Source organism: Mytilus trossulus, chromosome 12 (assembly GCF_036588685.1).
Source record: "Mytilus trossulus isolate FHL-02 chromosome 12, PNRI_Mtr1.1.1.hap1, whole genome shotgun sequence".
NCBI lineage: Eukaryota > Metazoa > Mollusca > Bivalvia > Mytilida > Mytilidae > Mytilus > Mytilus trossulus.
In genome coordinates this window covers 8,715,767-8,738,292 of record NC_086384.1, presented here as the reverse complement: position 1 = coordinate 8,738,292, position 22,526 = coordinate 8,715,767, and the positions used below count along the sequence as shown (strand labels likewise).

Here is a 22,526-nt window from a genome sequence, read left to right as displayed (position 1 = left end):
AACGTCGTTACTTTTGGCCCACATCTCCATGAGATTGGTGATGAAGCTGATGCAACTATGCATGACAATTTATAAGAGAAACAAAGTTCTGAAATTCATAGAACAACAGAGAGAATGCTGGCAGAGGCACGTTCAGAAATGAAACTTCGGATGGACAAATGTTTGTCCGATTTTTCAAATGAAATGAATCAGTTGTTTGCAAAATTTGAAGGGCAAGCTATGGAAAGTAGGTCCACTCTAATTTTAGGAAGGGGAGTAGAAACTCCAGCAAGTAGCCTGGAACACATAACCCGGCAAGACAGAACTGATGAAAATAACAGTCACATTCCAAATATCCGACGGTCAAAATCTGATATTTCTTGCAAAATAAAACCACAAATATATGACGGCTCGGATGATTTGGAGGAGTATTTGACCCAATTTAATTTATTGGCTGAACTAAATGATTGGGACCCTAAAACTAAGGCCTTACTTTTGGCCAGTAGTTTATCTGGACTCAAAACTCGGATTATGAGTAAAATGTGAAAAATAATAATAGAAGAGTATGTAGAGTTGAGCTAGATGATAAAAGCTCAATACACGACAAGAATGTCTCAGTTAAATACTGATATGCAGATATTTTGGCTTGGTCAGTCAAATGTATATCTTGAAGGTATGATTCTTGAGACTTGAGCAGTAAGAATGTAGTAGACATTTGATCAGAAGATAACGAGAGGTACACAACGAGGCACCTTACGAAAGAAAGGCTGCGTGTACATGTCATATTTCCCAGATCAGATAGTAAAGGTGTAATTGATTGCTCAAAAGAGATAGACACAGGTTCGACCTAATTTCTGGTCAGTGTCTATGGAGCAAAGCTTGACAAGAACGGGCTTGCTAGAGAAGCATTTTTACAATGTTTGCAACCCCGAATATTAGTACATGTATAAAAGAGAGAAATAGTCTAGTCAATGTCAAATAGTTATCAAAGGTACCAGGATTATAATTTAGTACGCCAGACGCGCGTTTCGTCTACATAAGACTCATCAGTGACGCTCAAATCAAAATATTAATAAAGCCAAACAAGTATAAAGTTGAAGAGCATTGAGGATCCAAAATTCCAAAAAGTTGTGCCAAATACGGCTAAGGTAATCTATGCCTGGGATAAGAAAATCCTTAGTTTTTTCGAAAAATTCAAAGTTTTACTAACAGGAAATTTATAAAAATGACCACATTACTGATATTCTTGTCAACACCGAAGTGTTGACTACTGGGCTGGTGATACCCTCGGGGACGAAACGTCCACCAGCAGTGGCATCGACCCAGTGGTGTAAATAGTTATCAATGGTACCAGGATTATAATTTAGTACGCCAGACGCGCGTTTCGTCTACATAAGACTCATCAGTGACGCTCAAATCAAAATATCAATAAAGCCAAACAAGTATAAAGTTGAAGAGCATTGAGGATCCAAAATTCCAAAAATTTGTGCCAAATACGGCTAAGGTTATCTATGCCTGGGATAAGAAAATCCTTAGTTTTTCGAAAAATTCAAAGTTTTACTAACAGGAAATTTATAAAAATGACCACATTATAGATTTTCTTGTCAACACCGAAGTGTTGACTACTAGACTGATGATACCCTCGGGGACGAAACGTCCACCAGCAGTGGCATCGACCCAGTGGTGTAAATAGTTATCAATGGTACCAGGATTATAATTTAGTAAGCCAGACGCGCGTTTCGTCTACATAAGACTCATCAGTGACGCTCAAATCAAAATATTAATAAAGCCAAACAAGTATAAAGTTGAAGAGCATTGAGGATCCAAAATTCCAAAAAGTTGTGCCAAATACGGCTAAGGTAATCTATGCCTGGGATAAGAAAATCCTTAGTTTTTCGAAAAATTCAAAGTTTTTCTAACAGGAAATTTTAATAATGTTGTCAAAACTGGAAGAATAAATAGTAAAGAATAATAAATTGATAGAAAGAGAAATTTGCTCAATAGAGATAAACACGAGTGACCAGATTATTGGTCGATGTTTTTGGAGTAAAGATCAGTAAAAGCGAGTTTGCTTAAATATCTTTACAATATTTGCAAGCCAGAATGTATAATATAAAGTGAAATAGATATATGTAATACAAAATAGGGCTGTATAGGAAACTAAGAGAAAAAGAAAGTAATAATTATTTAGGAAATAGATAGAAACGACAGATTTGTTCAATAGAGATAGGTACATGAGTGACCTAACTTCTGGTCAGTGTTTATGGAGCAAAGAATGATTAAATAGGGTTGCTAGTGAAAGATTTTATAATGTTTGCAAGCCAAAATATCAGAAGGAAATAAAATTAAACCTGAAACAAGTGGACAGAAATCAAAGTACAAAAGTTCTTTTAGTGTAGGTTGTTGACATGAATGACTTTATTCGTGTAATTCTTTTTGTATGTTCGTCAGCTTAAGAAAAATAATGATAATGAATTGGTTGTACTTTAATTAAATCTTCTCCTTAAAGGTTGGGGCAATGTAATGCCGACATTCCCCGCATTTGATAGTAAATCTATGTCTGTGTAGTTTCTTGAAATTATTGAGAATAAACGATAGATGTTAGTGAAATGTCTAATGTTACAATTAGTGTAAGACTTGTCATTTGTTATTTTGGCTGTTGTTTTCATGATACGACAGATTTGTGTATGTTAGTTTGTTAAGAAGTTTTAGTTCACGTACTGATTCCGTATTTTCGCGGTAGTTACCTTATTATACTATAAACTCAAATCAAACTGTTCTAATGATCTACTAATGAATTTAAAGTCGAAACCCATCTTTATTGATGAAGATCAATCATTGTTTACAAACAGCATCAACATTACGGGAGTTTCCCTAATATGATCCATGGTTGCCGATTGGTAAACAATATGTAACAAGCTCTGTCATTGGTCAGTCGAAAGTATAAATACCAAAACAACAACAGAAACGACGGAGTGTTGGGTTGACAAAGAATGGGTAGTAACAAACTTTAATAAAAGCTGGAATATGTAGCTTATTGAACGTTGCCTTTGTTTTAATTTAAGGTTCTCGGTGCTGGTGCTAATTAAGGGTGCCGGTGACGGTGCTAAGGTTGTGGCTGCTGGTGCTTAATCAGGTTGTCGGTGACGGTGCTAAGGTTGCCGGTGCTGGTTCCAAGTCGGGTTGCAGGTGACGGTGCTAAGGTTGTCGGTGCTAGTGCTAAGTAGGGTTGCCGTGACGGTACTAAAGTGGTGGCTGACGGTGCTAGAATTGTTAATCTCGGTACTTAATTAATATTTTCGATGTTTTTATTATATTAAGTTGGTGTGGTATAAGGTGAAATTTGGTAGTAAAAACTTTATATAGAGAGATTATACAAATAGTCCAAATAAGTGACAACTTTGAGACTTGACTGTTGAGAAATATACTAGTGTTGTATGTCGAAGTAAGACCGGGAACTCGACCAGACCAGTGACAGAGCCTGCAAGACCCAGGTTTCAACGCAGATTATTTATTTTCGTACTAATAAAATATGAAACTTTATTTATTAAGATATTTTATTTCATAACTATATATAAATACAAGTATACGTTTTCCCATTCTGTAACGTGTTTGGTCCGACGGTTAAAAGTGGACGTCGAACCTTTCACTTTATAGATCCTTTAAATCCCTTTTTCTTTGTGACCCTGTGTTCTCTGGTGGCCGACTCTAACACCAGGGAGGCGGCGTTACAATATAGCATATAGCATGTGATGTGTAGCAAGAATCAAGGTTCTCACTAAACCCGTAGTGAAATTAGGTGCTTCAAACGTTAAAGCAATTGCTTTTTCAGTATCGGACTTTGTACTGAAACATATGCCAGGATACTTCATTGTCGAGACTTCCACCTATCCTTCTCACTGATACATGAGAGGATATTTACAAATGAAAACAAAATCGGATATAAAACATATAGGGATAAAAAAAAAGTTCAGTCAAATGTTAGCAACCGCTCTCTTTTTTGTTGAAGGCATTTCTACTTGAATTCTTCTGATTAATTGATATAAAAAGAAGATGTGTTATGATTGCCAATGAGACAACTATCCACAAAAGACCAAAGTGACACAGACATTAACAGACTTTTTATAGTTGTTATAATGTTGTACCGTTGCACCACTGTCTCATGTAAGAGGAGGATTGAAAAACGTGTATCCTCCACCACGCTAGCTCTGCTGTTGAGGGCAATTTATGTCGGTCATGCTTGTTTTCCGTTAATGTTTTTGGTAAAAATTTGGTTAGTTTTGTCAATTCACTTGTTTCATATTTTACGGTACTTTTTATAGCCAACCATATATTTTGTTTTTTTCCTCATTGATGAATTCCGTACGGTTACCTATAAATGCTTACATCCAATTCATTTGAAATTTTGATGGTTAGTTGTCTCAATGGCAATCATACCACATTAACTGATTTATATATTGCTGAATTACGTCGTATGTCATATGTTAACTGACAATTTTGAGAATTTCGATTTTTTCGATACATGATTTACAGATTTTATGGTTTCGATATTTACATATTTTTTGGAAGATAAAATCTTGCATTCTAAATGTCTTAAGGTAATGTTTGTTAATTTTTTTGCTTTCAAATTGACTAACATCCCATTTTTCCTTTTTATTAATATTGCCTACGACCAGATTGAAATTAAACAGCAGTGCTATATTAGTTGTTTGTGCTTAACACACAATTTAAAAATGTATTAAAATCTGCCCATCTTTTATAAATGACGGCTAATTTCAAATGATATTGGATATTGATGTGGTTATTCAACTATGTACATCTATTTTTATCATATGTCAGACCTATTAAAATTAAATTTTTCTATTTTAAAAGAGTCAACGGAATATAGTTTCAGGATTAAGGTAGGTGAAATTAAATCATCTGAAAAAAATTCAAATTGATATAAGTCAATAAAAGAGCGGCAAAAGACACACGAGGGATATTCAAACTCATATGTTGCAAATTTATCACAACGTCATGGCTGATAAGGAAAACGTTAGGCTAATAATAATAAGAAAGATAGAGATAAACATACAAGCAACCGTACACAAAGCACAACATAGAAAAAAATGACTGAGTTGCATCCCACCAAACACCTGTTGATTGCAGTTGCTCCTGATCGAAAGGGGAGCAAATCCTGCTCCACACGTGACACCGTCTTGTTTCTAATGTTATTACAAACCCGATAATAAGTATAATTTGGTAGGTCATATTCATAAAAAGGGTACGGGATTGCAATAACGACAACAGGAATATATCCGTTATCGTATGTGAAACTGATATTAAGAAAAGTGTAACATTGTTATGTGGATTCTAAAATACTGTAAACAACTTCTAGTTAATTTCAGATCATTGCCTAAAAGGAGTAGGTCCAGTAAGACCCCTTTTTGGCCTCAAAATATAGCAGTTTTACAAATTTCTAAAATATAAACTTTTACTAGTAGTTATTTATAGGACAGTAGAATGCTTCTGCTACATAAATATAGGCCGTTTTTGACAATACAATGCCCATATATCGGGTACTAGCACAATCAAGTCAGGCTAAATTACTGAAATATTCACAATTCCAGCATTTGAGTTAAATTTTAGACGGTTTTCGTGCAAAAAAAAAGTGGTCGCATTCGTGTTCATCCTTAATATTAAAATGGAAGTTGTATTTTATGAAAATATATAACCTATATAAAGGTTGCGGATGAACACGGATGCGGCCACTTTCATTTTTGACAAAAACCATCTGAAAAGTGACATTTTTCGGGATGTTTGGTAGAATTTTCATATTTATGCTTGAATCGGATCGTTTTTGATGACTAAATCAGTTAAAATTTTTCACATAAACTAATTGATTCTAATAAAATAGAAACTTAATTGTTTAAAAAGTGGTCAAAATCTATCCTCAGATGAACCTGAAATTTGAGGCCAAAACTGGTCCTTACCGGACCTACTCCTTTGTTGCATCAAACTTTTGACTTTTCAACCCTATATCCAACCATTACTCTTGTGAAATTGAAAAATCGTCTGAAAAAAATCCAGTCCACAATGCTTTTCAATATAGAAATGGTAGTACACGATATAAGTTTATTACTTTCTGATACCGTAAGACAAACTTTGATAAAAGTGAACAAAACATGTACATGCTTCAAAGAGGAACTATTGATCAGTACGCTGAAATTTCTTATTAATGACATATTTGTTGAATTTGGAGGTAGATCTTTTGTTTTGGTATGAGTCTCAATTCCTGGAAACACTAGTCAAACATAAAAGATTAAGGAAACCATATTGTAGTCCTGTAATATAATGTTGTCATTTCAATGTTACGTTCTCCTATTTATTTGTATTGTAGTCCTGTAATATTATGTTGTCATTTCGATGTTATATTTAACATTGCCATTAACGTGCGCGGTTTGGCATGCCACAAAACCAGGTTCAACCCACCATTTTTTCCTTTTAAAATTGTCCTGTTCCAAGTCAGGAATATGACCATTGTTATATTATTGTTCGTTTCTGTGTGTGTTACATTTTAACGATGCGTCGTTTGTTTTCTCTTATTTTTAGTGTAAATTCACATTGCGATAAGACGTGTCACGGTACTTGTCTTTTCCAAATTCATGTATTTGGTTTTGATGTTATATTTGTTATTGTTGTGGGATTTTGTCTGATGCTTGATCTGTTTCTGTGTGTGTTACATCTTAGTGTTGTGTCGTTGTTCTCCTCTTATATTTATTGCGTTTCCCTCGGTTTTAGTCGGTAACACCGATGTTGTTTTTTGTCAATGGATTTATGAGATTGAACAGCGGTATACTACTGTTACATTTATCTTTCACTTAATTTCATATTCAGAAATATTAATGATGGTCTTTCCATCAACAATCCAAACATGGATTGACATACCTTAAATTCTGAAATTTTTAACAATTATGTCTGTTTGTGTTGCTCTCTTATTGTTGTCTAGTGCGAGTTCTATCTATTTATCCAATCAGGTTCAATCAACAATGTCCTGCATAAGGAAATGCCTGTACTATGTCAAGCATATAATAGTTATTTTCCATTCGTTTGTTGTTTTTGAGATTTGATTTTGAAATTTGATAATGACGTTTCATTTTTACTTTCCTCGGAGTCTGATATTTTTGTTATTTTACTTTAACAGATGTATTTTATTTCTAATTTAAAGGAAATTAAGTCAAGATGACGAAAAAACAGCTGTAATGCTTCTACATGTTTTTTTGTTTGGGATGAATAATTCATACAATATAGTTTTTTTTCAAGAAGAAGCATTTTTGTGTTCAGATTTAACTATTTTGATGCCAATTTCTGAACTTCTGTGATGCGAGTGTTTTTTTTTTATTGATAGACATAAATCTTGCAAATTTGAAGTATTCAATATCTAGGTCGTAAAAGAAACGTAAGAAGGTGTTAATATTGGAAATACATGTAGTAAATGTTGCAAATGGTTAACTTCCCTTACATGATCTTATTAAGAGATTAGAATATATTTTAAAATTTTAAGAAATAAATATGCAGTATAAAATGGTAATCCCATATAAACATGATTTTTTTAATGTTGTCCTATATTTGATCATTTTGGAGTATTTTGTTTAAAACTAAATAATCCCATTTATATACGTGAAAATCTCCATCAAAACTAGTATAAGGCAAACAAAAGTAGTTTGATTGTAATGAGAATTGCACTGAATATCGCACGAATTCTAGGTGTGAATTAAATCTTTAATTTCGCATTGGTGATGTTCCTAACCACTGACACATATATACACCAGTCAAGTACTGAAGGTGACATAATCTTTTTATAATGTGTCATGGTCAATAAAAAGTGAAAAAAAAAGTATAACTTTACTCTACCCGGTATAACGAAGATGGGAGATTGGACCTTTATCGGGATTCCGGGATCGGGTGTTTTCAAGCTCGGGATTTCGGGATTGACCCTTTCGGGATCCGGGAATTTCTTTGTTCGAATTTCGGAACCCCAGGATTCTCTTTTGTTTAAGCCGGGGATTTCGGGATTTCGTGTTTTTAAGCTCTTGATTTTGGGACCAGGACCCCTTCTATCCTCCCGCAACGAAGTTTGCTCGTATAAACATACTGTACGTTTTTCTTATTCCAAAACATTGAGATTAAAGGTAGCGGGTTCAACCGTAAAGAAAATTAATTTGACTCATATATCAGTTCATTCGAGCACGTGCGAAGTCGTAATCCTCATCGGTGTGTACCACACGTTATATATAATATGTTTGTTTTCATTCAGGGTATCTTTGATATTTTATGATAAATCTTTTCATTTTTCCGGACTCGGTGCAATTTACACCTCTGTATCTTTTTTGCACAGACATTTTTAAAGATATAAATTGGCTTTCTATGCTTTATGGGCTTTTCGTTTTATTGAAGCTGTATAGTAATTTCTAGGCCATTTGTTCTCTTGTGGAGAGTTGTCTAATTGGAAATCAGACCACATCTTCTTTTTTTTATATTAAACATGTCTTTTATTGTTTTGATCGCTGTATTATAATAGTTATCAAAAGTACCAGAATTATAATTTAATACGCCAGACGCGCGTTTCGTCTACACAAGACTCATCAGTGACACTCATATCAAAACAATTAAAAAGCCAAACAAATACAAAGTTGAAGAGCATTGAGGACCCAAAATTCAAAAAAGTTGTGCCAAATACGGCTAAGGTAATCTACTCCTGGGCGTAAGAAAATCCTTAGATTTTCGAAAAATTCAAAGTTTTGTAAACAGAAAATTTATAAAAATGACCATATAATTGATATTCATGTCAACACCGAAGTGCTGACTACTGGGCTGGTGATACCCTCGGGTATTATAAACCTTCACCCAATATTTATTAGTCTTAGTATCAAATAGTAGATGTAACCATCGTGATATTGATGCACTAAAGAGTGTAGACCATTGCATAAAAGAGACAAATCATTAATTGTCTGTTTTTCTATGTAGCTGTTGTAGCATGTTTTTTTTAAATCAAGCAACCAAAATTTTAAAATACAAAAACTAAGTCAAATAAGTTTTTTTCAAATAGACTTTTTCAAAAATATTGAAGATAACACTTTATTTATTTCATGCGTTATATGGGTTTATCTGGATTTACCTTTTTCAGGAACCGCCAGAAACGAATATTAGAAAGTAAAATATTGTGTAAGAACCCTTATCAGGAACCTTTTGCTGATTATCGTTCGTTATGATTAAGTGTCTCTCTTGTTCTGTAGAGAATTGACTAAAAAATGGTTGGTTTTTGCAGGACTTGTAAATTTACAACTACTTTATACTCTAGAGTATAAAAATTGGAAACAGCAACAATTTTTTTAACACTGTAAACATGCAATTGTAGACCTTAACATGAATTCCCATTGTTTTTTTTACTGTTCAATTGAAATATTCCCCATATTGACTCTATTCACACATGTCATCCCAAAGCATATTTATTGAACAACAGCTGAGAATGACCAAATTTTACACCGCGAACTGTCTGTTAGAGTTTTGAACTGATAAGTCTCTTTTATATTCCAGACCACAGCCTTTCCTTTCATGTTCATTGATTCCATCTGATTCCCGTATTTGTCCATATTAAGATTACAAAGATCGTATGGAATGCAAGATCCTTTTCCGTAGGCAAAAAATACACCCATTATATCACCTTTAAGTGCACTTATTTGTTCAGCAAAAGGAATGTAAACTTTTCGCTTCCTATCGTGTCGACTTTTGTCGATTGTATTCCGTCCAATTAGAGTAAACCTGAGGAAGGAATATTGGAAGGATTAATATAATAAATTGATAATACCAAATTGTTAGAAATATTCACGCGTTGATAGTGTCAGACTATATGGTCTTTTCAATTATTGAATTTAACTTGCAGTTCGGAATTTCCTGGATAACTTTTTTTTTAGTTTACATATAAACCTAATGTTAAGGGATAGATATCTAGCAGTTAATTACGTTCATATCTTATAATGGTTTCCCGTAGTCATTCTGATGTGATAATAAGACCGTAAGGTTTTCTCCAAGAAAGTGACCTCACCGTTTCTACGAAAAAGCAGTATTCTTTTGGTATGTTTTTTTCTTGAGCGCTAAGTGATATTACCCATATTATGCCATGCAATATAACACGATACGTTACTCTGACATTAAAGAAGTATATCATTAACTATACACACCGTCCTTTATCTACAGGTCTCCAAATACTGAAGGTAACCTCACAGTCAACCATTGAATAGAAAGTCCAGGCAACAACTCTCCCGGATTTATGAATACGCATTAATGTGTTGTTTCCTATATACATTTTTCTTTCATTGGCGAGCATGCGTCGTGAGCGAAGAGACACATCATTGTTTCTTGATTGCACTAAGTGGCTCTCTGAAAAATAATTAAGATATGAAGTAAAGATGATGTAACATGTCAATGAAAAAGTAACAAACACAAAACCATTCTAAACACATACATTCTCCTATTGCAGGGCTATATATATATTTTTAATGCATCCTTTTGAAACAGATATCCAATAAATCCATATTTCAAAAACAAAGTTATTAATAAATAATTAACTTTTATTCTTTGAACAGATCTTAATAAGACAAATAAAGGCAAATGCGGGACAGCATGTCACAAATAAAATTTGAAAAAAATATTTGAAAACAAGAATGTGTCCATAGTACACGGATGCCCCACTCACACTATCATTTTCCATGTTCAATGGACCGTGAAATTGGGGGTCAAAACTTTAATTTGGAATTGAAATTAGAAAGATCATATCATGGGGAACATGTGTACTAAGTTTCAAGTTGATTGGATTTTAACTTCATTAAAAACTACCTAAACCAAAAACTTTAACCTGTAGCGGGACGAACGAACAGACGGAGGAACGAACCCACATACCAGAAAACATAATGCCCCTCTACTATCGTAGGTGGGCATAAAAATATGATTTGCAAATGCAAAACATTTGATTGGCATAACAGTAAAATGTGAGTGTTCCAGATAATTGACAGATCTAAATAAACGTAAATAAAATTTCAGCAATTGATTATACTAATGTCAAATCTTTGAAGTCATGAACATGCTCCCTTTATTATATGTTTATTGTTGTCAAATGCCTACATATTTGGTTTTTGATATGAGCGATCTTTCCAGTTGGTAGGAAAGGCAGATACATGAATTACCTATGCATACTGGTGGATCGCCCGTTAAACTTCCATCTCTGAGACAAGCTCTTTTATCATTACCACTATCTAGCTCATAGCCGTCAGCACAAATATATGAAAATATTCCTCCCACACGAGTTCGTAAAGCACTTCCTGCTTTAATAATGGTTTTTGGTTGCAGTGTTGGAATTGCACAAATGGTTGCTAAAATATAAACATTTAATAGGTATAAAAGCAATTTTATATTGCTAAATTATCTACATTTACGTCCTTTGTCAATTGCGTGGAAAGCAATTAGAAAAGGAGAGTGTCTTGGGGAAAATCCATTGAAAACTTGTCAACAGGGTCCTTAAGCGCATAGAAAACCAAACTGGATGTGACTATATATTATACATCCCGCACATGTACAACTGAATAAACACCCCTTAACACATCAGTTGAGCAAGAGTTTTACTGCCGAATATAGGAAAAACATAATCCGAAGACCACATCAAGTTTGCAATTCGTTTAGTGAACAAGACAATTTATTTTCTTAATCTATCTATATCACCTGTAATAACTCTGAGAGAGAGAGAGAGAGAGAGAGAGAGGGGGAGAATACCAAAACCAAACAGTTCTTTTACTTGATCACTTCACATTCCTGAATGTTGCAAGATGATAAACGACAAAATGATAGTATATATTGAAAATACGATAACTCTAAACAAAGCGCTTAAAATTGATTACTGAAAAGGAACTGCGCAAGATTTACTGATTTTTTAAAAACTTAATAAAGAAATCCTTTATGCATATAAAAATGATATCTATTTTGGGCTCCAACGATTTACAGTTTTGTAGTTTAATTTCGAATATCATTCATAATCATCTTACCAGTTCCACAGAAGCCACATGTCCATGGACAATTGTCCCTAGAAAACTCTTCAAAATCTATACACATCCCAGGATCGTCTTTTAACAGATCTAAGCAATCAAGTCTGTAGTCGAGACATTCAACACGATCTAGAACAGAAAGTATTGATTATAAGCAATATGGGTACGTCATCTATACAAACGTTTATAACTACACACATACCATTTAAACATTAAAATGTTACCAAGTTAAATGTATTACTAACTCCTGCGAATTCACTCATTATGAATTAATGTGCTCTTCAATTACTCGTTAATTATAATTTCTACATTTGGATTCTTCGAAAAGTTATTATATAAAACTGGCATGGTAATATTCTTTACAAAACACAAAAGAGGGGGGGGGGGAATTCTACAGGGACACAAAAATGTAAGCATTCACTTTAAAGGCTAATCAAACCTTTAAACAAACTTATTTAGAAGGAATGTAGTTACGATACTGTTGTCAGGCCATTAAAGATGGCACATATGTGTATCAATATTGATTCTGAGTTTGGTTGCCAATGAGACAACTTGATTAAACGGTGGATATTTTCTTTTTATCTAAGAATTAAAAGCGTTTAAAAATACTACAATAATTCATAGAGATTGATAGAAAACAATTGTTCAACAAATAATTGTTGGTCTTCAAACATCACACTTTGACAATAAAGTCAAAATTTTGTGTTTTTTATAATTTAATTTTTTTAAATATTGCTTTCACGCTTTCTAGAGGGAAGCTTGAAGAGAAAACGTATTCAATAAAGGAAGATAACATCCAAGTTCTGGTTAAAAATGTCGAGTTTCATTAAAATCGGACCATTATCAAAAGGTCTTTACCCAAATAGATAAAAAAAAATTAAACGCAATTAAAGGCAACAATAAATACTCTATGTTCGTGTGAAACCAAACCAATTCTTGCCTTGCATCTTTGAAAAGACTATTCGTAAGTTTGTTTATGGTTCAATAGGTCATCAAATGGGTTGAATGATTGACTTGCAATTCAATAAAACACCAAAGATGTTTTAGCTTACTATTTAGACACTTTAAAAAAATGTTGGAAAGAAAACACAACCACTTTTAAAGTTTTCTCTCGTCCTTTTTTACTGTCCCTGTAATTTCTAAAATATCTAGTATCATCAAAACTTATTTTTGTCTGATGCACATGTATATGACGGATATTTGTTTTCTTTTTTGTTCTTAAATGACAACAACTGATGCTCGGCCTCGTTAAATTCCATAAGCAACAAATATTTTCTAATATATTGATATCTTTTATGTGTTAGTGTCTGACGTACGTGTTCCTGCTTCTACTATTCATTTAGAGTTAAATTCACTTTACCTCTATGAACCAATATTGTCAGAATAAATCAGAAAGAAAACATCACAATTGTGTTGTAAAATTGTTAATATAAAATTTAGTGCTGTACTTAATACGAGTTTTGTTGTTTTTTTTGCAATAAAAGGGTGACGACTTGCTAGTCTAGGCAAGCTAATAAAAGGACTGTTAACATCTGACATTTATTAAAATTCTATCAATCTGTCTATTTATATATATTTGAAACTGAAATTTTATGTAAAAAGTCAAGATTTAAAAAAAGTTTGAAAGTCATTAATTAACCTACGCAATGACGAAATAGGAAGATATGTAATATGATAAGAAATAAAAACAAAACGACAACATCAGCAGAAAGAAATGATACATTTTATCAATTGATTTTGTTTTAAACTATATTTCATTATTATAATTGTGTGTTTACCGTTTCGTGAAGGGGATTCGAACTAAAGTTATTGCAGCACCATTGGTACATGTCAGATCGTCTGTTAAGTCTTTTGCAATTCATGAAAAACGTGGCCAATGTTAGGCAAACAAAAAGCGTTCTGATTATGCTTTTCTTTGTCGTCCCAATCAGTGACAATACATGAAACATGATTGGTTTCATTTTATGTACATGCGCAAATTATCTTCATTTTACATATTGTAAATACTATTTTAATAACAGTGCAATGTTTTAAACTCTCGGGTTTGTTCCTAGAAAATTTACAACATTGGCACTAGATTGAATCCACGAGAAAAGGTAATTTACATTGTGCATTTCACATCAAAGAACATATATGTACGGTTATATGTAAGGATGTATAAACACAATTGGTGGGAATATTCGTGATTGCATGTCCCAAGTGCTTCGTTAAAGACCATGTTGTAAGATTTACTTCTATTTATCATATATGTGTATTGGCTCTTTTATATCAGTTCTTGCAGCCTGAGAATTTGTTTTTCATGATTTGTACATATTACATTTTGTTTGTATCAAATATATATTAATTTTGGTTTTGATGATTGATTTTCCCCCTCTTTTTTTGTTAAGGTAAAACTAGAGGTTTTGTTTGAGATCCATTTATTTCACATAAAAGACATATTTGGAATAGTGCTTGCTTTATCCTTCAATGGACTTATGGATGTTTATATGATTAAAAAAAAATCCGAAATCACTTTCTCAGCTAAAAAAATATTGGTGTGTTAATGTTACAAGTTGCATCTCGCTATATCCTGAGATTTTATGTACTACATGATACAAATACAACTTAAATTAGGTTAGGTTAACTATTTGAGGCTATCATTTTTTAGTAAAAAGTAAAATAACAAAAATACTGAACTCAGAGGAAAATCTAATCGGAAAGTCCATAATCACATGGCAAAATCAAATAAAAAAACACATAAAAAACAAATGGACAAGAACTGTCATATTAATTCCTGACTTGGTTCAGGCATTTTCAAATGTAGAAAATGGTGGATCAAACCTGGTTTTATAGCGCTAAACCTCTTACTGTGTTTACATTCTCATCAAATTGCGTTAGTGATAGGAACCTTCAAAATAAAATCAATAAGCAAACTAGCCAAACGCGCTTTTCTCTGGAATGAATGCATCATGTATTACAGACAATCAACATATTTAAAAGTTGCAAAATATCACATAATTCGGCTTCTTGTCATTCACTTTTTGAGAAATTGAATATGATTAAAAGACTATTGAATTTCCAATATACTAAACATTGTCATACTTTGTAATGACTGATGAAAACCTTAATTACTAATAATTTAGATTAGATCTCAAATTGTTGACAAAGTGAGACAATCCAATCTATTGCTGAATGAGTTATATATATTAAAATTTTGTACAAGTTAGATAGCACAATAAATACTTTGGAGTAGTGCTGTTGGTTAATATCTCAACATCGAAGAGATGAGTTTTGCAGTTTTTATGATATTAAACACGTACATTTTGAAGCCCTTAATGAAATATGCAAGACAAACATTTTAAATCTAAAAAAAGGATTGTTCAAATAAACAATAACTTGTAAGCATCTACATGACGTTATGGATGGATTTGTGTACTATGTTTAGTTTTTGAAGTCAATGTGCCCTAACAAAGGAACCCTTTTACCGTGAACAACGCGAACGGATGCCACATGTTGAAGATAATCTGCGTACTCTCAGAAGTACCTTTTATCATTTCCAGTTTTGGTTGAATTCGTGTTGCTTAGTTTTTAGTTCAATATGTTGTGTCTTGTATATTTGTGATTGATTGCTTATCTCTTTCCTTTTTAGAAATAGCTTTGACAGTTTTATTATCGATCGATGAGATGAATGTCCATCTGGTATCTTTCGTCCCTTTTTTTATTGGACTTAGCTTACAGTCTCTCTCAAAATTGAAACGAACAAGTACATTACTTACTAGATGGAGTTAATTTACAGATAATAGATAAATAATCCCAATCACAACCCCAACGATTCCACTTTCCCTCATCGTTTACATTTGCACATGCATTTGATGTATCATTTCCTACAAAACAAAAGGTTAAAACTTTGATAATTTACCAACAAAAATCATTTTTGTTAAAAACATACTCTTGCCTAAAACTGTATGTATCATTTGCTTATTTTGCGGCCTAATTATACTTAGATTTTACAAAAGCCTATTATTGTCACAATTTTTTTTATTGATCTCGTAATTACGAGATAAATATATCTCGTAATAAATAACGAGACAACTATCGCGTAATTACGAGATGATTGTCGCGTAATTACGGGAAAACTATCTCGTAATTACGAGTTAAGATTTTAATCTCGTAATTAAGAAATAATCATCGCGTAATTAAGACCAAACTATCGCGTAATTACGAGATCAGATTTTTTTGATCTCGTAATTACAAGATAATCAAATTACAAGAAGATAGTTTTCTTGTAATTACGATATACATATCTTGTATTTACGAGATAATTTATTTTTTTGTGTGCGACCCTAATAGGCTTTCGTAAGATTTTGATTCTACACTATGTTTATCTATTTATCTAGCAGACGAAAACAAATTAATCGAAGGTTTTTTCGTTCAATCTGGAAAATATTTCAATAACTGTTCGTTTTACTGCTAAGCAGTTTATATTTTAATACGAGAATATACAAATGAACGGAATATAATATGCATTAAATCTAGTTCGACATGTAATATGTTGCAAAGAAATAATTACGAAAGAATTCCACATCATATTAAAGCATAAACACAACTGACATGTAATAATGAATTTTACCTCGTCCCCAATTTGTCCACGTAACAATTGAACCATCTTCTTTCCATATATACTCATCATTTTCATCTTTTTCTATACCAAGCCAGAAGGAACGACTGTTGTCGCTGTTAAAGAAAATAAATGGGAAATATTTATATTCAAAATAGTACCCAAAAAACCTAAATAAATAATTTAATCTGTCTTCTTACTAGTTGTCTTGCAAATAGTCAAAGAAATGCATATGGATTGTCCTACATTTACATCTCAGATAAGTAGTTAGTTTAGAATAATGATATTCTAATTTTTTTTTGTGTTGATGGTTCTTCTCATTTTCATTGTTTTCTAAACGAACATAAAATGATTTGCCAAAATTTTCTTTCAATATCAACATTATTTATTAAAGCATCTTATACAATTGTAACTTATAAAATGGACGTGTCTTCGTCTCAATGGGCCGTTGTAACGACATGTAAGAATCCAAAAGTAGCTTAAATTGAACAAGGGTCGATTGCAGTATATACAGCTACGGGAATTTACGTAAAACATCAGACAATGATGTTTTCTTAAAAAATATCTCATAAAATATACCCGACTTACAATTAAGCATATATGCATTTCGTCTTTGTAAAACCCATCAGCTCATATCAACAATTACAAAGTCAAATTAAAGAAATCGAACTTTAAGAGCATGAATTAGCGAACATAATGGAAGTTGTTCAAAATACGCCTAACGTAAATGTTCAAGCTTTCTCATGGAAAATAAACATTAGATGTTTCGTATCCAATTACATGTGATAATGTGATAAATTAGCTCCAAAATGTATTTAGTAACTTTTTAAGTTTGTCTTTTATTTTGTACGTGTTCCTAGTAAAGATTAATTCAGCTACAGGTGCACCAAGTCCATCGTCTTTGGTAAAACTATGATAGATATAGGAAGATGTGGTGTGAGTGCCAATGTGACAACTCTCCATCCAAATAACAATTTATAAAAAAAAAAGTATGATGAATGATTCACATTTATGAATAGTTTAATACCATATGGTATATATCATAGTTTGCGAGAGACAATTTCTGGAGAAAGTTGCGTTGTACTACATCAAATAATGTTCATGCACTGAGTTCAGATTTAAACCACCATTAACTGTTTTCCCAACTTCTGATACTTTTTTTACTTTATAGTTGTTAACAATGCTCTTTAATTTTACAACAACGGCACTAAGATTCTTCCCTGTATTGTAAATGACCAATTGAACCAACATTAACAAAAGACTTTTAAAAAATTAACACTGCATACTATCACTTAAGTTTTAACGAGATTAAAAATAAAATACTAGTATCTAACATGTGTGCAACTAAGAACATTTTACTAATATATTGACATTTAAATTGTATAAAATGTTGCCCTGTCATATCTTATTGGTTGAGAGTTTTGGGGCCTAATTTTCACAATAAAACAGTAGTTTTAATCAAAACTATTTGTAACTGATATGGGCTTTGCTGAGCAGGTTAGCTTAAAAAACAAATTCTTAGCAACTCATTTTAATCATTCAGTTGCTTGATGAAATTTACCTTAACGTCAACAAAAAATCGTTTTCCTTTGGATCCTTAGCAGACGACATAGAGGCGCTCATGTTGGCACATAATTCTCTCCCTTCATACACTGTCATATAAACATCGAACCATTTGTAACATCTTTCAGAAAAAGTTATCCAGCCTGGCGGGCATTCTACAAAATACAAAAATAAAATTGTGGGTTCACTGTTTTTCGGGTTTATCAATTTATCAATGGAAAAACTATTGTATTTTCATTACTTTAGTGGTGTTGCCAAAGATTGTATATCATAAAGATAAGAAGATATTGTATGATTGTCTTAGTTTGTTTCGTACTGTTTTATTATTAATATTCATACTCGCAATGTCACAAACTGTCATATTTCCTTTTAGATAGTATACTAGGCAGAATTGAAATCGTGTTATCAAACGTTTATATCTACACCTTTGAGAACATCTTTGAATGCTAAATTAAAGATATCAAAATCTCGATTTACATTTTGTTTTTGTTAATAAACTTTTTATCTGATTCGCTTATATTATTAATTGATAACATTCGCATATTTGCAGAAATAATTGTAAAATGTGTAAATGTGTGACTCTTTGTGGCATTTCATAGAAAAACAAAAAGCCAGACAAAACGAACCATTTCAGGCAATGACTGCAAACTCATTATCTCGTACACTCACGAGTTTCAAGTTCAAATTGTTTTTAAATATTTTCATTTTGCAAAAGATACACTTACCTACAGCTCCTACAAGTTGAAACAAAAAGAAAAGATTTTGAAAGCCTTAACCCCTGTGATGTAAATGTGGGAAAGACAATGCAAATATTGTAAAATGGAAAAATGCCAGAGTCGCTTTAATATTGTGTAGCTTATGCTACTGTGTGTGTTAAGGATTAAACATGGTTTATGAATGAAAATGAACAAAATATGTATGGATCTTAGCAACTGCACAGTTATTATGCCAAATGAGTATATAGTTTAAGATCTTAAAAACATCCTTCAAATAATTTAATTATGACAAAAGTCTTTATGAAGATTGGTCTTACCACTAGGATAATTGTTTTAAAGAAGGCCAAAATTGCATCTGACTCGTTCGTTGTATAAAGCGGGAGGAAATTCACTATGTACATAATGTATCGCACAAAGTTATTGATACATGTATTTGTCTTATCTTTCTATCATTTTGTGCTACTGGTAACTATAAGAAAGCTTTTCTTCAATGTTTTTTTTTTTTAGTTTATGCTATCTTTTTGCATAAAATTTTATGAAAGTTGATGTTCTAGTAAACTCAACAAATTAAGCAGAAGTCATTGAAAAAATAAAAAAAAATAGTATGAGAATAGAAGAGAAACGAAAATTCAACATCTATATCACTATGTGATAACAACGACGGGAAATATATGCTGCTACAACCAAAGCGTATAAGCAATTACATTGTTCACTATAATGTTAAAATTATAATTTGCATCCTCTTAACAATAGATTAATACGTACTTCCACAGACAAAGTTCCCTCCTGACCATGTACCATCAGCCAAACATACATGGCTATCTGTTTCCACACCGTTTATACACATGAATAAAACAGTTTCTCCAACTGCATAGCTTGTTTTCACGGGTATTTTTGGAATCCCGTCAAAGGGTATTAGTGGGCTTGAACAAGATACCCGTTTCACTACAATATAATTTTCATCACTACAATTGTATTTATATCTACAACAATTATATATTTGTTATGTTTTTTATTTTCTGTATGGGAAATCAAATTTTTTTAAACATATTTTATCATTAAATGTCCTCTTGTCATGTTTTGGAGTTTTTGTTAGTCAGAAACCTCTGGTTTTATCCATTTGAATGCCCTAATAAAAATTGCCGATTGACCCCCATTTTTCTTTTTATAGATTATTTATATGTATAATTACAAGCCATCTGTAAAAGTCTTATAAAATCCTTGTTATATTTTTAATAGTATTTAAGCACTTAAACTTGTCAATGATAAAGCTATGAAAAACCAAGAGAGAACATTTTCCAGCCAAATTTTGAATGGCTATTATCTCGAAAACAAGCACATTGACCTATATTTTTTTTTACTCCTTCGGTTCCATTAATAACCCCCTATCAATATAAACTAGTGTTTTGAAAAGCTTGTTTTTTTTAAACTGAGTAGCGAACCTCTTTAATACAATTATTCTCACAAACAGTACCTGGTAAAGGCTTCTCAAGATTACATAATTTACAACTTTTTCTACAACCACGTGATGCCTCTATATCCACAGAACAAAACTCCTTATCTTCTGTCATTAGATCATTACAGTCATCGAAGATGTCATAACATTCCTCTGCAACAGAAAAAATAAATAATTTGTGACACTACACCAAAAAATATAAACTTAGAAAACAAATATAATATGATGAAACATATTCATTTTAAATTAAATTTTTTAATTTTTAATATTTTAATTTTTGATATATGTTATTTTTAATTTTAATTTTAACAATAACATTTCAATGAAAGACTGCCATATTCTATCTAGTTTGAAATTTAAACTTTTAAGTTAATTAACGAGTTATTATTTAATTTATGAAACCTGCGAAACGGAGTTTTCATTTTTTAAACTGGTTATGGTCTAATGGTATGTATCAATGTGTCCTAAAAAATTTCATTGTTTTTATCGTAAAAAGGCATATTCTGAAAATACTTTATTCAAATTATTTTATATGAGTGATCAGGGCACAATGAAAATTCGAATTAACAATACACGCAATACTATCTATTACCAGCTTTGCACGAGGGATATATTACTTAGTCTGTGTATCTTTACATTGTTCTTACCTAGAAAGGTGTTTTTACATTATGTCAAAGCAGTGACGGTATAGTAGAATATACATTTTTCTGTACTCTGTTGGGTAACTTGTAAACAAATATGTGGGTAAAATACAATTTGGAATAAACATGCACAGGTCAATGGGTTTGGTATTAATTAAACATATACCTACCAAGATTACAAACATCACAATAGTCACGTGAACACTGGTCTACATCAGTATAACACCATGGTGCTAAACCATCGCCTGCACGCCTACAGAAGTTTTCTTTTAAAAATGATGCAGATTCACTACAATGATGACAAAACATAATATAAATGATGCTAAGAATAATACAGATTCGTTAAACACAGGCCACACGACATTTATTTTTTTAATTTACTTTCATACAATGCGCTAGAAATATAAACCTTCCAGTGTATAATATACATGTAATGGAAGGACTGTCGAACGAACATCGTGTAATAGTTTAAGTACACACTCCTTATTTAGAGTCTGTTTTGAGTAATATGACCATTCGACTTTTTGAAAATGAAAGGCGTAACCGTGTGGAGCAGTTTAGTTCACCATTCTTTTTATGTGAGTAAGTGCTAGTATTATTCAAGTATGTACCTGAATTTTAACTTATGTTTATCTTTTATACTTTCATCTGTTGGCAATTATGTTGCTGGATTTTCAAATATGATTCTTAATTTTACCCCTTTTGTATCTCCTTATCTTAGTATCATTTTCGAAATTGACTTGCACATGTGTTTGGATATCACACTATCTTATCTGTTGTGTAATTGTATCTCAATTCTTTTAAAGTACCCCTTTAATTTTCATCTTACATATTAACGAACATAAAATACATATTTTAATGGATGTTTCATAATACCTTCTTTCATATAGATTATTCACACAATGTGTAATTTTACTCCAATGTAGACATGTCTGGAACTTTTTTGTAACGTTGACGTTTCCATTGTAAGTAGTTCCATTTCCGTTATAACACATATCTCGGTCTGTTAAGATAATTTGAATTTTAAAACATTTCAAAGATTTTTCTTTGGAAGATAAAAATGCATAACATCTCTAGCAACAATAAATGGTATAGTCGGCATGATTTGAAGTTGATTAACTGTTTCAGTAATGTTGTCATTTTAATGTTATAATTAACACTGTCATTAAAGCGGGAGGTTTAGCATGGTACAAAACCAGGCTGATCCCAAAATATTTTCATAAAATGCCCTGTACCAAGTCAGGTAAAAAGTAAAATCTAAAAAATACTGAACTTAGAAGAAAATCAATTCGGAAAGTCCATTAACACATGGCAAAATCAAATAACAAAACGCATAAAAAACGAATGAACAAGAAATGTCATATTCCTGACTTGGTACAGGCATTTTCAAATGTAGAAAATATTGGATTAAACCTGGTTTTCAAATTCCGTTACATCTACAATGATGCGTTTACTAAACAGACACAATAAATAAAATAGTCAAAATATTTGTACAGCAGT

At 32.0% G+C, this 22,526-nt stretch overlaps 1 protein-coding gene across 1 annotated transcript; it reads right to left on the bottom strand.

Annotated features, from left to right (window-relative positions):
• Positions 1-9,432: 9,432 nt before the first annotated feature.
• LOC134693209 (uncharacterized) lies at positions 9,433-22,029 on the bottom strand. Its single transcript, XM_063553944.1, has 11 exons — positions 21,903-22,029; positions 21,197-21,315; positions 20,404-20,538; positions 19,695-19,874; positions 18,212-18,368; positions 16,663-16,766; positions 15,809-15,916; positions 12,054-12,182; positions 11,202-11,387; positions 10,200-10,398; positions 9,433-9,780 (listed from the first exon to the last, which is right to left on the bottom strand). The coding sequence occupies exons 1-11, from the start codon at positions 22,019-22,021 to the stop codon at positions 9,468-9,470; spliced, it is 1,749 nt and encodes a 582-aa protein (XP_063410014.1). The 5' UTR covers positions 22,022-22,029; the 3' UTR covers positions 9,433-9,467.
• Between the last annotated feature and the right edge of the window lie 497 nt (positions 22,030-22,526).